This window comes from Drosophila eugracilis, unplaced genomic scaffold (genome assembly GCF_018153835.1).
Source record: "Drosophila eugracilis isolate 14026-0451.02 unplaced genomic scaffold, ASM1815383v1 contig_90, whole genome shotgun sequence".
NCBI lineage: Eukaryota > Metazoa > Arthropoda > Insecta > Diptera > Drosophilidae > Drosophila > Drosophila eugracilis.
Window position 1 is genome coordinate 1,345,496 of NW_024573812.1, and position 17,274 is coordinate 1,362,769.

At 41.2% G+C, this 17,274-nt stretch overlaps 1 protein-coding gene across 1 annotated transcript in view; it reads right to left on the reverse strand.

The window, feature by feature from the left end:
* Positions 1-453: 453 nt before the first annotated feature.
* Positions 454-17,274, reverse strand: part of LOC108106570 — a 29,023-nt gene continuing 12,202 nt past the window's right edge. The window contains exons 2-3 of the mRNA XM_017213738.2: positions 1,281-1,441; positions 454-1,198 (exon numbers count right to left, since the gene is read on the reverse strand). Coding sequence (XP_017069227.1) covers positions 1,139-1,198; positions 1,281-1,441 — 221 coding nt within the window. The 3' untranslated portion in view covers positions 454-1,138. The remainder of the gene's footprint in view (positions 1,199-1,280; positions 1,442-17,274) is intronic.

The window sequence follows — 17,274 nt, forward strand, 5'->3', positions numbered from 1 at the left end:
TCCTTTTTGTTTAATGAAGTCAAGTCTTTTTCTTTATGTAAATGTTTTGCTTCATCATCTAAGTTGTAAATGTTTGTTTTGTTTTTTTGTTGCTAATCTTGCTGTTATTGCATTGTATATAAGTATATTATATTGCACTCATTAGCTTGTTCAGTTATCAGCAATAAAACCTAATGCAATATTTTCCTTCAATTGTATATTTGTTTGTTATTGGTATATGTATACTATTAATATATATATATATATTTAATGTCGGTTTTTTTTCTGTGTATATGTATATATAATTTCATTCATTTTCTGCATCTGCCTCTGCCTCTGCTTCTGCTTCTGCCTCTGCTTCTGCCTGCCTCATCATGTTTTTTATCGCTTTTTTATTTTTTGCTTGCTTCGTTTTGATTTCATTTCTTTTTGTTTATTTAACATTTAAACTTTAATACACGTATAATTAAATAATGTACACGAAATATATATTTCATATAGTAAGATATATTTATAATATATTTGTTTAATATATACTAAAAATAGTTAGGCCCAATTTTGTTTTTCCTCATCATTTTTATCTCTGTTCCTGCGAAACAAATTTGAAATGAAAAAAAAAACAGCTTCGATTTTGTCTGGTTTTCGTTTTCTTCTTTTTGTTGAATTATAATTTAGTTTTTCTTTTAGTATGTATAACTGCGCTTTGTTCTTGGCCTTTCATTAAGTTAATTTTTTAATAATAATAGTGTAATAATAATCATACCTTTTTTTAAGCATAATTGCTGCCTCATTTTGTTTTTAATCATAGCTTTCTGTTCTCTTACTTGGCAATCCATTCAGCTCTTAGCAAGCTGCTTATTGGTTTGGGTTTTTTTTCTCTTGGGAGTTCTCTTGGGAATCCTATCTCATGTCAAAGGACAGGCGGGTGGTTGGCTTGTCTGTGTGTGTGTGTGTGTGTTTGAGTGTTGGTTGTTCTTGAGTAATGTTTAAACTTAATAGGGTTTTGCTTGACTTGGGACACGTTAAAACTAATTTTTTGTCATTAATGTTTAAAGTGAGTTCTCTAGGTGTATGTTTCTTTTGGGTGTTACTGTCTTAGAGAGTGTGTTTGTTTGTGTTTATACTCTGTGTGTGTGAGTGGTTGGTGGGTGGTTAGAGCTTAACGCCCTCGCGCCCAGCGCAGTAACGCATCCGCTAACACATCCAAGTGAGCCTTCGTCTGCAAAAAGCAAAGAAACAACAAGATTTACGATTAAAATAATGACATTAAGTATACGGCATGTGAGCCGCATTGAACTTACCGTCTTGTAGAACATGCAGGATCTCCGGTCCTCGTCCTCGCCATCGGGACAATCGATGAAGCCATCGCATAGCACATGATCGTCTATGCAACGATATCTGCCCTGCCGGTCGGGTATTGGGCAGGCGAAACGCTCCATGCCATCCATGGCGGTGGGACACTCTGCAAGTAGAAAGCGCAAACAAAAACCGGTTGACAGTCAGTCAAAATGTGTAAGGTAAAGCAAGGTAAGGTAATGGTTCAGGTAAGAAGCCCCGAAACTTTTCCCATAAATCGTTCAGTGAAAAACTTTTGCACACGCTAATGTCTGCCATGATTTGCGTCTAAATGTTGCAACTTGCGCATAGAAGTATGCTATGGTATATGGCCGCAGCCAACCGACCTCCCAACCCCTCTTTCCAATTGCATTTGTTTGTGTGGCCGCTTAGCAGGTTTTTTCTTGCTGTTATAAATAGTTTCACGTTCGCTACTTTACTACTTTCTGCGGCTGATTCCACTCGTTGGGAAAGACGGAAAATGGGAAAATGGCTCAGGAAAATCCAGGCTTGGCTTGGCTTGGCTAACCAGTCAGCCTGCACCGACGCCGCCGCCGCCACAACAAGAAAAAAAACCAAACTGAAATACAAACTTTACTTTTTTTGTGGCATTTCACTTTGTGCTACTCGCCTTTTCTCCATTCTCGTTTGCCATTTCTTTTTTCTATACGTGTATGTGTGTTTTTTGCGCTGCCTTCCACCAACAAATACATAAAAATAAATCACTTGTAGGACATGTTGGCGCCTCCGGTTTAGTTTTGATGCCACATGTGTGTATGTATTGGTTGCATGTTTGTATATTGGGATCTGCTGTTCAAGTTGTCCATATAGGTTTTCCCACCAACACCACCATCCACTTTTCCCCTCCCGTAGCCTTCCCAATTGCCATTTCCGCTCTTGCAAAACTTTCCTCTGCTATTTTTGGCTGCATCCAAAAATTGTTCTGTTCTGGTTTTTGCCACGCGACCAGCTTTGCCACTTAATAATTCTGTATTTTATTTGTGTTATCCGGGAAATAAAAATCAGTTGGCAAGCCTTGGGCTATTTAATTAGTAGGTGTTTCGAGGCTTCACTTTAGCAAGGCAACGGCTAAATCTGTTTCTCTCAGAGAGTGGTTGAAGAGGCGTTACTTGTTTTCTATTCATTTTTTCTATATGCTAGCAAAAATGTTTTGTATAATAGATAATAAATTGTCATAAATTTGTATTTCTTTTTTTATTTGACTTTAATTTAGTTAAATATTTCATAATTAACACTAGCGTTTTGCAGATGGAATGGCAAATAAACTGAATTATTTTTACTTTTCTCATTCTCACTTTCATTTTATTTTTTTATCTACAGCAAAGCAAACACATTTATATCAATCATGAAGGGGCTTAATTGCTAATCAAATTAAATATGCCACCTGGGCAATTGCATTTTATTTATTAGGCTGATTTATTTCGATAAATCAAATATAAATAATTTAGTATGCTATAAAAGATTCCCCCGACTATGAAGTACTTGCTAATCAACATGTGGGTAAGGTGACTAAAACTATATCAAAAATATGTCTCTATATCTTATCAACAAAGTTGTATTTAATTCCATTTTGTCTTAGTTTTCTTTAAGTATCTTTAATATTCCAAACATCTTTCTTTTCCATGTTACATTCTCATCATAAAATGCAAGACCCCCCTATAAATGACGATTAAGAGGTATAAAAAGAATTCAGAAAAGTGTATTCATTCAACCATCAGTCAATGAGGTGTTTAATTACCAATTGTTCTGAGCTCACTTTAAAAATGATTTTATTTCTTTTGATCACGCTTCTCTAGCCGTCAAGGCAAGTGCATTTCATTCATTAAGTTGATCTGTCTGCCCGAACATAACTAATATAAGTACTTCTAGCTGTTGGCTGCCCCTCAGCACCTGTCAGTTGCATTTCAGGTGTTTGTCATTGCATTTCCAGTTGATGGTGCAGTTGCAGTTACAGTTGCTAAAATTGCAAAATCACCTGACAAAGCATAAATGTTGGGTGCATCAGCAGTGGCAGAAACTCGACACTCGACTGTTTGTCTGTCTGCTGGTTGGATTCCAGGGGATTCCCCATCTCCCATTCCGCCAGAATGTTGTTCGGTTGTCAGCGGGGAATCAATTGATGTCTCTGTCTCCTACTCCCACTCTCTCTCTCTATACTTCTGTCTGAAAGTTCGCTTCGTTAGGCACCTGGTTTTGTTGTCTACCTTGGGCAGGACGGAATGGTTGCCTCACCAGGATTCGACTCCAATTGCGTGGCGTGCCAAAGAGCCATTTGCATTTTGAAGAGCGGCCACATCTACTGCGGCGGCACGTTGGTTACGGTTATGATGATGAAGATGATGGCGATGATTCAGTTAATGGTGAATGGTAAATGGTGAACGGCGATGACAATGTCGCATTGCCGGAGGCGCTTCTCACGATTGCCATTTATCAACTTCGTTTGGTCGCCGCGCATAATTGCATCAATGGACACTTGGGCACGTTTTAACTTTCCACAAATGGGAGGTAAGAGGGTGGCAATGGCAGCGAATCGCACCAAAGTGCGCAGCTTTATGCAGATTCTCTGCATACATTACGCATACGCAATGTTGCCACGGAACCAAGAATCCCATTAGTTTTATTGCCAAAGAAAGGACCAGAAGCCGAAGCAGATCTCTGGCTGTTGTTAAGCTGTTGTTTCAGCAACCCACATTTTGTACTTTGAACTTAATTTCACACACAAATAACTTGCAAATTGTTGCAATGTTGTAAAGTTCGAGGGAAATTTCGGTAGTTTTTTTTCTTTTTTGGAGCAAGTCAGCCAAGTTCTACCCTTGCCACCACCCACCATTGCCATTTCACCCACTCAGTCGGTTAGCTAGCTACTGAGGCTATTGAACTTTAAATTGATTTTTGCGCTTGTTTGCTAGTTTTTCCCATCTCCTCTATCCGGGTGGGTGGCTCGAATTGCAACTAACCGGAGTGAGTGTGGGTTTGGCTTTTTCGTTCTGGTTCTTCTCCTTCTTCTGGTTGGGCTTCTGCTTCTATTTCTACAACTGGTGGTGCTTATCGCTGTTGCAATAAATCGAAATAAGTTCTGCCTTGGAACAGGGTGAATGGCACACTTTCTGATGGACGGGCCAAATTAAGCTGGTCTCGTTTGTATTCCAATCGGTTTATATATTATTGAACGAGAAACAATCAAACATCAGCATAACTGTGTCACGTTAAATATTCGTGCAGAAATAACTTTTAAATAATTGCAACCAATTGGGTTTTCAGATACATTTCCATTTGGCGTTATAGATGGACTTTGGTTTTCAGTAAAGTAGTATCATCGTTTTCTGGTAACCGGAATTGGGGAACAAAGTATTTAAAATAATTGAAAACTAACTGGGATTTTCAACTAAGTAATCATGTTTTTGAAGCTATTAGTTTCATCCTTTTCTGCCTACTTTTAGTCAGGAAAATTCGATGAAGTAAACTTAGAACTGCATACGTTCTACTCCAGCACTCCAACCACTCCATTTCTATCTCATGCACATAAAAGGATAAAAAAGATATACTCGCAAATCTTGCAACGACTGCAAAACAACACAGCAGATAGATATAATCACATGTCAACAATATCCACTTGGAGTATTCGTATACCCGATGGAAATTGTGAAACTTCTTATGACGTTCGAGTGCATCTTGGTATGCAAATCAGCACCGCGTGAGGCAACTGTACCCAAAGTTTTAGCTGAGGAGCCATACTACCAAGCTTAAGAGAATCAACGCATGTTGACACTAAGACACCCGGCAACAGCAACAACAATGATGGCTAACAAGCCACAAGAACAACAAACAAGTCGGGTGTCAAAAAATCAAAAGCATAAAAAGGATTTGGCTGTTGCCAAGCCAAGGATCTATAGCTATGGCGATGGCTATATACTCGCTGATGTGGTTACAGGGGAGTGAGGGGTTTTTTTTGGCCAAAAAGTGCCAACTGATGCTATTTTCGTCGTCGCACGACAGACGTATACGTGGCGTATACGTAATGCAGGAGCACTGAGCTTCGCGAAGAGTTCGTGTCGAAAAATAAGTCGCAAAAATTTGTAACAAAGTTCGCGTAGTGAGAAAACCTTTTGCTCCCACACAGACACACATATATCCAGAAGCACACACACACACACATACACACATATAGAGATGAAAGAAGGATGCAAGTGGAAAAGGAGGAGAGCTGCAAACGCCTGTTGTCTCGTCAGTATGGCGCCTAAAAGGCTGCCAACAATAATAACAAAACCCACGAAAAGAGAGCAAGCTGCACACAGATGCAGTCTGTGTTTGTGTCCTTTTTGTGTTCATATATATGCAATGTATCTGTGTGTGTGTGTGTGAGGGCGTCAGTGTGCAGGAAGCGCCAGCCAAAGGAAACAGCGCGCAACGATTTTGCAGCAATAAATTGATAGTTTTATGTGGCGCACATAAACAGGAGCAAAGGCGGCAAGGAGCAGCGCCAGGAATCGAAGGATGGATTGTGGGTGGCTGCAAGTCTTGGGACATTAAACTCGCGTCCTTACACCCACACAAAAGGGAGTTATCCCCTCTCCTCGTGCATATTTCGACCGTAAATAGCAAAGGACAATGCATAAAACAAAAGGCTGAGCAAATTTATAAATGACAACTACAAAATTGATGGGCATTCCCTTTTCTTTTTTATACAACTCCTCCACCATTGATTCTATGCCATCCTAGGCAATTTGTCGTCTTGAAAATTTCACTTTTTGGGCCCAAGTTATGCACAGAGCCCCAGAGCAGCTCGTCTCTGGCACAATTTTTATCCTTCTGGTGCTTATGTGTATGTATTTGTGTGGCATTGTGTCCTTTATCAAAAATGTATTCACCGTTTGTCAAGTTTCAACACGGAAAACCGGACAGCGGCAACAAATTGAGGTGTTCCTCCCAAATAAAATAAGCAGCTCCTGTCATAATTTGTTCGCCTTTTTCCCTTTTGCCATGGCCGTAATAAGGTTTTGATTAAATTTGCTGCTCAAATGTATTTGCCAAGGCGAGAATCTTCCGTTTTGCTGTCTATTATTTTAGGACTTCTGTTTTGCCGGGGATCGTCTTTCGTTGGCTTTCGTTTTTTGGCCATTTTCGGGGTGTGTGTGTGTCAGTGTGTGTGCTGTGGCAGGTTACATTCGTTAGGTTCCAGCATCTAGTGCTCCTTCGTTCGCCTCGCTTCAATTAATTTAACATATTTTTTTGTTTTTACACCAACACACCCACGTACGTACAACAAATGGCCGCAGGTTAGCTTTCCTTCATGCTGTTTTCCTCTTTTTGCCGCTTTGTTTTGCTTTGTAGGGCGTAAAAAATACGGTATAGAGAGCGGTAACGTAAACAGCCGCCAGGTGGCGCGTTGGTAGTGTGTATGTATGTGTGTTCGAGACTCCCTCAAGGTACATTTTGTTTTCGGATCGCATTTATTGTAATTTAATAAGCCCGTTTCATCGTTCTACGATTACTTTGCCCGCATCTGTATACATCCGGCATACACATCCACATCCTCAGCCAGCGAAATGTGATGTGACTACGTTGCCTGCAAGCTAATTGCCGGTTCCGCCTTGTGCATGTAGGCGAAAAGCATTTTCCCGTCACATCATATTCATAGCTGATAAATCATACACCCCAGCCAGTCAGCCAGCCATCTAGCCACACAAGCACAAAGGCTCGCCCACAGCTTGGCTCGGCTGACGACATGGGAAACCTTTTAGGACGCATTCGTCCCGAAAAAGCGCTTCCCACTGAAGTGGTTTGCAATGCTCTCAATGGACGGTGGATCTGGATCCATTTCGTTGGTTTCGTTGGATGCGCCACCGCAGGCCCCATCGTATCGTGTATCAAAAGGTTAGGCCAGGCATCTAATTATCAGCCACTTGCCGCTTACATTTTAGTGATAAATTTCCAAGGATATGCCGCAAAATTTCTCTCCTCATAACTAGCTAATGGAGCATCGGAGGCCATATAAACACTTGGGCATACCATTTTCCCAGGACTGGCCATCGTTACCAGTTTATATGCAAATATTATGTCTGTCCCGGACCCCAAAAACTCTTTCGCCTCTGCCGCAACATTTTGCATATTGTACCATAACATTTAAAATTTTCCATAACTTACTGCGCTCACACTACAGTTGGCATTGAAGGCCTAGAGCCTCGGCTCTCTTGGTTCTCTTACAATTTTCATAGTTTATGGCCCATTCATGTTGTAAATTTTTTCTATTTCCCGGCAAGTCAGCACTTTCGGGATGCGTTATGCGGCATACATATTGCTGATGATGGCAACAGATTCAACTCAAATTAAGCTAAATCATTGTGAACTGTGGCAGCCTTTGGCCAAGAGAGAAGCTTTATATCAAGTATACGCCGCATTGGCATTTGCTTAAGGAGGAAAGTGCTTACATTAATATAAAAATCACAGAAAATCTATATAAATTTTATATTAAATCGCTTGTTTAAGGAAATTTTCTATAATTAATGTTTTCTAAAAATAATATAAATTTGATATGAGTATCTAAAAGAGGCAAACTCACTTTGATATGAGAAATCCCTAAAGACGTTGATATTCGATCCACATATTCTCACAACTTATTAGACAAATTAAGGAAGACAAAGTGGAACAAAGGGAAATGTTATTTGAAACCGAATCAAAACTTACAACTGGCAGATGGAATTAAGATTGGACTAATCTGCCTAAAAGCGTGCCAAATGCCCCTTCAACGTTAGTGTCATTAAATTTTGGTTTATATATTTTAATTAACTCCCATAACACACACACAAGCAGGCATACACATACATATCGAGTTGAGTTCGAGGGAGAGGGATAGATGGGTGGAGGGTTAAAGGGCACGGCTGAGGCTCGTCTGTGGAGAACATAAGAAAAGAATAACAATGGCAAAGGCAAAAGCAAATGGCCAAATATAGCAACAAATAAACGAAGCAACAAACCATCAACAGTTTAATATGCGACGTCTGTTCTCAGTGAGAAATGGAGAGAGCGAGAGGGGAGATATATGTAGAGAAAATGTGAGGGAAAACGTGGGGGAAAATGTCGGGGAAAACTTCTGGGAATTGCTGCTTACACATTTGTAATCTTGTCTTGTCTTCGTTGGCTGTCTCTGTTGCCACTGTGTGTTGCCACTTTTTAGGGAGTGCCGGGAGGCGCATTTCTATTTTTAGCCCCAGTACTTGAGCGTGTGTATCGGTGGGTATCTGTGTTAGCCATGCTTTTTCGCCTGTGCTTGTGTGTGTACGTCCTTTTCGCTGCTTTCCTTGGCTCACTTCCTTTCGCATTTCGTCAAGAGTAATAAAAACTCATATTTTGGTGTGTTGGCGCCTTTCGCTCTCTCTTTCTCTTCCACCTCTCTCTCTCTCTCTCACTCTCTCTTTTTTTGGCCAAATTAAATGAATTTGTTAACGCGTGCTGGTTACTTCTTTTTTATGCCGCCATTGGCTTTCCCTTTCACGCTTCAAATTGGCTTCATGTCGTCAAAAACCGATCGATTGGCCAGAAAATAATTCAAAGAACTTCCTCCCAAAAAAAATGCAAAAATCGAAAATGAGAAGAGAAAAAACGACGAAAACTTCCTAATTGCCAATTAAAAAGTGTTAGATCCAGACGCACCAAGCCAAGAAAAATGGAAGCCATTAAAAGTTTTTCTTGGCCAAAATAGAAACAGAGCGATTTCGTTGGTCTCGGATTCATAAAAGGGAATTTTTGAGTCATTAGGGCACTCGCTCATCCCGCACTGTAATTAGTGCAAAGTGCTTTTATTCGCCTAGATACATTTTAAATGAGCAACGAGGAGGGCACAGGTCAGGGCACTCACATATAAACACTCTTAATATGCGCAAATGTTCTCATCGTCATCTGTTCTGAGTGTATAAATTAATGATGTGCCGGGGGAAGTTTTAAGTGTGTACTGCATGCTGAGTCGATTGTATATTGTAATTGTAATTATTTTAATTGCACTGCCAAAGGTCGCATTTTGTTTGTGTATGTATAGGTCTCTCTTTTTCGCAACAACAAAAACAAAACCGCAAAACACTCATACCACATTGGCCACAAAAGTGTTAAGGCAAGAGCAAACAAAAGTGCGAACGGTTATTATTTGGGTTTGACGTCAAAGGCCTAAAACGCCAATTACAAAGCACACTTTCACACACACACACACACACACAGACATACATATACACAGCGGGCTACGTGCTTGTCCAACACATTCAAAGCAAAGAGGCCAACACACACACACACATACACACACAATTGGCACACTACAATTTTAATACAGCATACTTTCGGAGGTCTCATGCTGCAAATGACAACAAAAGCGAATGGCATGGGCTGTGTTGGGCTTATCTGGCCCTCTCTTTCTGCGAGACCCATCTCTCTTCCGGCGGGTATCTCACCCACTCTTTCTCCAACGCCCGGTGACTTTTACTGTCTGTTTTCGCTGTGACCTCGCCCACCTGACCCCTTGAGTCGCCTTTGGCACAGTGGTCGCAGATCTTTTGAAACCAAACCGTAGTATCTGTGGAAAAAACCAAATCCCCACTCATTTTCCACCTTCACCTCTGCTCGTTAACTGCAATATTCTGTTTTTTTCTGAGTGTATATGTGTTGGGCTTTTTTTTTTTTGCGGCCGCAGCAACAAATTTTTATGTGTTTACCTTTTATTTTTGCTCTTTGTTTTGGCTCACGTAGCCGGGCGTGTGAGGGGTGATTCCCGGGGCAAGGACGTGGCAGAAAGCTTGACCCCTGGACGCACCTTCAACTTGCTAGCCAGCTCTCTCCTTCTCTTCATTATCCTGGCCAGCAAAACCTAAACCAACTGATATTTTAGGCCAAAATGACATGGGCCATGGCACTTTTTGCATTGTTAAATTTTATGGAAAATCTTGGTTAGAACGGCTGAGTAAGTTCAAGAGCCTGCTCCTTGGAATCCCGACTGGTAATTCGAACCGCAATAAAAATGACTGCCCCCCCATTTTATGGGCTTAATTATGGGGTTTTGGCGTAATTGAAATGCGAGCTGGCTGCCACTTAACTTGTCAGAGGGGAAATCAAATTGAATTTCAGCCACATCACTCATCATCAATCTCAATAAACGGATGTTGGTCTATTTATAGCCAACTTCTATGCATAAATTTTAAGCTAAAAAACTAAGCCAAGAAATGCCATTTTATACGAGTTTTTTTTTCGAAATTTGCATTTAAATTGCATCGTCAGTGTTTGCATAAAAAAAAAAAAACTCGAAAGAAGCTGAAAAATGCGGCAAAATTAACTTGCCTTTGTTGCAGGCAGCCTTTCATTTTAATTTCAACAATGACTAAACTTAGTTACACACTAACTGACACACACACACACAACCGCAACGGCGAACACACATACATATTTATATTGTTTATAATTGGCGGTGTGTTAAAAATAAAACAATGTCGCGTTATTTTTGTATGTGTCGACGTCGACCGGCCAAAAAAAAATAAAGCCAGCAAAAGGCAGCGATTTGTATGTAAATCGCTCTTAACCAGCGACAATGCCACCTATACAAAAAGCGATGCACTGGAAGAAAAGGGGATAGGTTCTCGAAATCTTAAAATAGTTGGTGTTAAGCTAAGACCTAAAACATGAGACTACCTGCAAGAGTAACTCATTTTAAAAGCAATCAGTTCATTACTGTGAGTTTCGTTTTACTTTTAAGTTATTTTTAACTTTATTCCCTTTTTTCTTTAGTGCACCCGCACACACACACACACACCCAATCGCCTGACTGCTGCCGGAATTCTCACATACATTAGGGCCTTAAAGGGGAAGGTAATCGCGTGCTCCGCGCAGATTAAAATGCGACAAAGCAACACGACAAAAAATATTTTAAATAAAAGCGCAGCCAGCGAGAGCGAGGGAGGAGGCGGGCGAACAGGGTGGTTAGGGGAAAAAATGGCAAAAGGCTCAGCGAACACAGAAAAGTCGAAAAGCGTCAAACGCGCGGATTTGTATTATGCATACGCATACACTTAAAGAGTGAAAGAGTGAGAGCTAGCCGGAGTGAAAGAGAGGGGCGCACACCAATTAAGTCACGGCAAAATGCGCGACGGAAATGTGGAAGAAACAAAGCTGGGGGACCTTTTTGGCCTTTTTTTCCTGTCTACATCATGTGGCATTCACTTCGCGGTGGCGTAAAGTACGCGAATACAGTGCAAGACATTGATATAAAGCTTTGCAAGTAGTAGGAAACTTAATAAAGATGTATTTTGATTCTGTAAGTATCATGTTTAAGATTTAAAAGTTACAAACAAATCATTTTTTTAAGATTTTTAAAAATAACAACAATTTAGGTCACAAACAAGAGAAAGAAGTAATGATATTATACTCATTGTGATGGTATTATACTCATTAACCGCACTGTATAGCAACAAATTGTGTTGCGGTTGACATCCGCGAAGGCTTGAACCTCCGCTCCGCAACAATGAGAAGGATAAAAGGCCACCTCGCCCCCATTCGCGTCCTCGTCATTTCCGCTTAGCTTAACGCCTTGAATAAATGGGTGAGCTTTGCTGGCATTTTCTTGTTTTTCCATTTTATTTTTATTTTTTTTGTTTTCTTATTTCATTTTGGGGTGAAAAGGTTTTTCAATTTTCTCCGGCTTTGCGGCACCTGTTGAGCGATGGCTGTGGCTCAACCAATTAATATCTAATTAAACCGTTGCGAATCCATTTGGGATTTTGGTTATGTGGCAGAAATACTTCCAATCCCGCAACAATTGTCGAGCCAAAGAGAGATGTGTAATGAAATCCGCTTAAACCGTTAAGAGTCCATAACCAAGTCTAATCGTTGCTGATAGCTCGATATGTAGGAAAAGCAACTAAGGATAATCTGATGAATGTGACATACAAAAAGCAAGCAATCGTATGAGCCAAGTCTGTTGAAAGGTGCACTTGCTGAATCACCTATTCAAGCACTAATTGGAAACAAGTAGACCCAGTAGAGATTCGAACGAATTCGTCGTCGTCCTCTTTGCTATTCCCTGGGAAATGGAACAATTTACTAATTGCTGGCCATGATGCAGTCGAGTGTGAAAACGTAGTTGGGCTCGGCCACTATTTTGCTGCCACCACCATTACCCCACCTTCCGAAAATCGTTGTTTAACCCATAATTTCACACCCAGGCAATTGCTAATTGACAACCCACTCGAACCAACAAACCGCCTCACACCCACTGCTTTCCTATTCCTCAAGGCCGTCTGCCTATGACGTCAGCCGCAATCCCCACAGGACTTTCAACTTGGTGTTGGAATTGGTCGTCGCTGGCCATCATGGAAATTAACCAAAAGAAGTACACAAAATAAAAAAGGAAAAACTGTCTATTCTTGGTGGATTTTCTTCTTTTAACAGCAGGCAGCTGCAAATTAAATTCAGGACTTGTTGGGATCATGCAATTTCTGGAATACAAAAACTTGTTCTCCCTCCTCTTGTGGCCTTGGTGCAAATCAAAGTAATTACAGGCAAGAGAGTGTGTGCCAAGTGGCCCGGGCACGCCCCCTTTTCGAGTGGGCGTTACTTAGAGGGGCACGACCCGTCGCATTTTATTTATAACTGTAATGGTTATAATTTCGGGCCTGCGGTTGCTTTAATGATGATTATCCTGGTCGCTTTATATTTTACTTTATACCCAGGCATTTGCGTCAGAATATCGACAGTGGTGTGTGTATGAGAGTGTTTCCAAGCTTTAACCCCTGGTTAGCCAACGAGGCGGGGTTCCTTTGCGGCAGCAATCAATGCCGCTCAATAATTTAAATTGCCTTCTCGACTCGGCAACGTCTCAGGTTATTTATACAAAATTCTAAATACATTCGGCGTTTATTTCCGGACTTGGTATGTCCGTCTTTTTCTCTTTGTGGCACTTTGGTCTAATTTCCCGTGGCATACAGGTAACGTGTACGTGTTGGACGCATTTGGATAAAACTACTTTTCGCAATTGTTTTCCTGGCATTGGTGGCCATAAAAATTTCATGTCGCTGATTCGTTCGTTTTGGTTTCAGCTTTCTGCTTTCAGGTTTTCCCTTGCCAAAAACTCCATACAAGCAAAACAAGACCCACCTTCAGGTGCTCCTAACTGGACATAAACATGTGCAAATCAACATAACTCGTGGAATCCGGACTTCCCCGGACTTACCAACTTCCCAACTCCACGATGGCTTTTCTTTTTTGGTTTTCTTTTTTTTTTTTTTCTTTTGGCTGGCAGCTGGTGATGTGTTTGTTTGTTTACTTTGAAGTTTTTGCTTTGGCAATTTTTCGCAAATTGCAAACTGGGACAGGAATCTCGAAGGGATAGGGACAAGGATAGGGATAGGATTAGGGATCCTGGCGGCCACATGACTCGGACTCTGCGGTGCACTGACAACATGTTTTGAACATATCACTTTTCTATATGGAAAATTATTTATAACTTTTGACATTTTTAGTGCTGCTGCGCGCGGGTTTGGGAAATCGGGCCAACTAAAAGGGGAGAGGAGAGGTGGGTAGGTGGAAAAGCGCCAGAAATATCGTACTTTGCAAGGAAAGTTTAGATACATTTCAACCATCCCCCAACTAAGCCCCGCCACTCAGCATTTTCCTTCGCTTTTCCTCACATTATTAATATTACGAGGATACTGTGGAAGATGGCCACTGCTGGGCACGTAGTCCGCTTAGCTCCTGACTTTTCATTAACACCAAGACAACGCCTCTCTGCTGCCCGCTGACAACAAGGTGAGTCGCGGAGCCGAGAAAAGTTTCATTAAAATTGTTGTTTCGTTGCCCCAGCGCTATGCTGGGCTGGCTGCTCGAAAAGTTGCACTGTAATTTTCCACACACACTTTTTCGTTGTTGTTTTTGTTGTTGTTTTACCTGGAGTAAAGTTTCTGCGCAGCATCGCCATGAGTAGCTAAAAATAGGCACTGAAAATATATATGAGGGGAATGCGGCATAAAAGTCCAGTGGAAAAGCGGACGAAGGCCGCTTAAACTTTTAAGGCAAGTTTATGCCTTGTTTGGGCGCTATGACAATAAAACTTTTGCTTTTTATATTTTGTGTTCTCTTCTTTTTTTTTTTTTTTTTTTTTCCAGCCACGCAAGTTACCTGCGCGCTTAATGCTTTTATTTATATTTACGATGGACTGAGAGAGTTTTTATTGTGAAATATGCTCTAGACTCTGCACTTTAGGGGGGCGTAATGAAAAGTTTTGATTATGCTCCAATCCTCCGAAAAAAAACATGAATGCGAAATCCTCGGCTCTACTTAGTTACTTAATTTCCGCGCGACATCCCCTAGCACTTGGCCAGGTCTCAGCCTTGGAATAGGTCTTTTCTCCCCCTTCTGTGGGGGAGTGAAAAACAAAAGGAACCAAGGGGCAAAACGGGGAGGACTCTAGAGGTTCAGAGGAACTCGAGAGGGCCAAAAGGTGCAGCCAAGACGTCGACTGTCAAATGACACAATGCCATGGGGAGTTCAGGCCCCGTTGACAGTTCCCAGACGGCAGCCACTTAAGTACCAAAGAGTGCGCACCTTTGGCAATATTAATAGCCAGGCTGGGGGAAATGGAAGCGAAGGACGGCAAGTGCAGCAGACAAGTGCAGGCTTCGTACCTTCCGAAACGGGGTGGCCGCCTAAACGTTATAAGGGGATGTCCTGGCAACACTGGCAAACGGTGGCAACACAGCGAAATGAAGCTGAGCAACCCCAGGCAGGTCTTTTCATTAGCCTGCCAGTTTCAAACACCAAGCCTCCAACCCCAACCCCTAAACCATACCATTCCCCCACCAGTCTCCCCCATTTAATTTCCTGGCCAAACTCAATTTGAACTCTGACCTTAGCTGGATTTAGACAGCCGCACGCCGCTGCCTGCCTTGGCATATTTTAGAAAACTGTCAAGCGTTGCAAATGGGTAAACAAGATGCTAACCGGCTGATATAGGGCAAGACCAGGCAGCCAGTGACGGGAACTGTGACTGCAAACGGTGACTGGTCAATTGTTAAGAAATTCCTTCACTTCAATTTATGAAATACTTGAAACCTTTGAATGCGCAAGAGAGGGTAATTTCCTTTGAAAACTAATCAAGTTGCGGTTGTGGTATATAGTCACTCAAGTTCGACTTGAATTCCTTTGCAAGAAATGGCAAAGAGAGAAACTAAGCCATATAAAAAGAGGTTTACATTCTTTGAAATAAATATCAATCTAAAGCTTCTTGTATACATAAAGAAAAAAAATAAATAAAAGACATACAAGTACTTCAATGTAGCAAGGGGAAAACGTTGAATACACTTCATAGTAATCTCGTATACATTCAAAGTATCAGATATGTTAAAACTTAATGTTTTTATAAAGCAAATATGTAAAATTCCTTTTCCTTTTTCCCCAATATGTATCCAGACATTGCGTTTTTCCAATTTACTTTCAGTTTAATCAACTAACTAAACTGCAGCTGCTATGTATGAAAGAAAAATACTTTAATACCCAGAAAAAAGTAAATGGAAAATCTGAAACCATTCAATAAAATCAGAAGTTTAAAGTACACACTTAATCACTGATAAAATTGCAGCAATTTAATCAGTTAACATACAAAATCAGAAACAAATTAACTTAATTACAATTCAAATAAAGTTAACAACTTCATTGCCTTAAATCAATTAAGTAAATATTAGACTTGTCAGCTTTAAAATTGAATAGAATTTCAGTAAACCGATTACTTGAGCTGGCATTGATTTTTTCACATTTTGATCAATTTATCAGCAAAGATTCTTAGTAAGCCGATTATTATTTGAATTGCCATTGGTATTGCCACAATTTCCCCAAGCTGATGTCGCACTTTGGAAATCACTGCACAATGATTTGGGGATCTGAGAACGGTGAATGGCGAGCCAACCCTAACAGGATTCAAATGTCCCACGCCTTCTTGTGTTCTTAACGGAGACAGGCCTCCTAGCCCGTCCCGCCCCCACAACACCAACCATCTGACCTCTCTTCCTTCTTTGCCACCGCCTTCGACCCCATGTCCATTCATGGACATCGTCCGCTCCACTCTGCTCATTTCCCTTCCGTTCCGATCCGACTGGCTTTTGTTTTGCTGGCAGCTTTCGCATTGTGGCCACTGTCAGAGCCAGGCCAAGACCCATTCATGTGGCCAGAACCAGCAGAAGTCCTAGCCTACCCACTAGCCACTACCCTCGAACGAAACCCATTCACATTGTCATTTTGCCGTGTTTGTTTATGGCTTACGCAGTGGCTCAAGTGTTTGGGTCTTGTGTTTGCGTTTTGTTTAGTTTTTGATTGGAAAACAATGCCAGCGACTGAATGAGTGGGTGTCCATCCGGCTCTGGGTCCGGGTCCGGGTCCGGGGGATTTTCCAGGAGGCCAGAACGATTTGGATGGCTCTTCTGATGCCCAAACTCGATTTGGAATCGTTATCGAATTGGCCACGTCCCTGGACTTTCCTCGAATAAATTATTTAGCTAGTGTCGCGCAAATTGAATTATGTAAGTCTAGGTCTAGCGACCATTACAGCGAAAGTGCGTATCGGCACTTCAGTGACCTCATTACCCCAAAAAGCACTTAAAGAAAAACCTGCGTGCCAAGCCCTCTCTTTTTTTGCTTTTGGTCAGTGTAGTCCTTGGCCTGTATTCAAGGGTTTTATTATTTTTCCAAGGGCAGTAAAATAGTTTAAGAAGGCTAAAGACCTAAAAGTACTGACCTTCTGTTCTCAAACTGAAGTTATTTATCCGAAAGATGCACTAAACTCCTCAAGGTATGTGTTACTTTAAAGGTGTAAAATTTTAACTTAACTTATACCCCAAACTTCTTTGCTCTGTAAGAATATGCCACCATCTTCATAGCTTCCTTATTTTTCCATATAGATAATGGTGCACGGCTCTTGGGGCA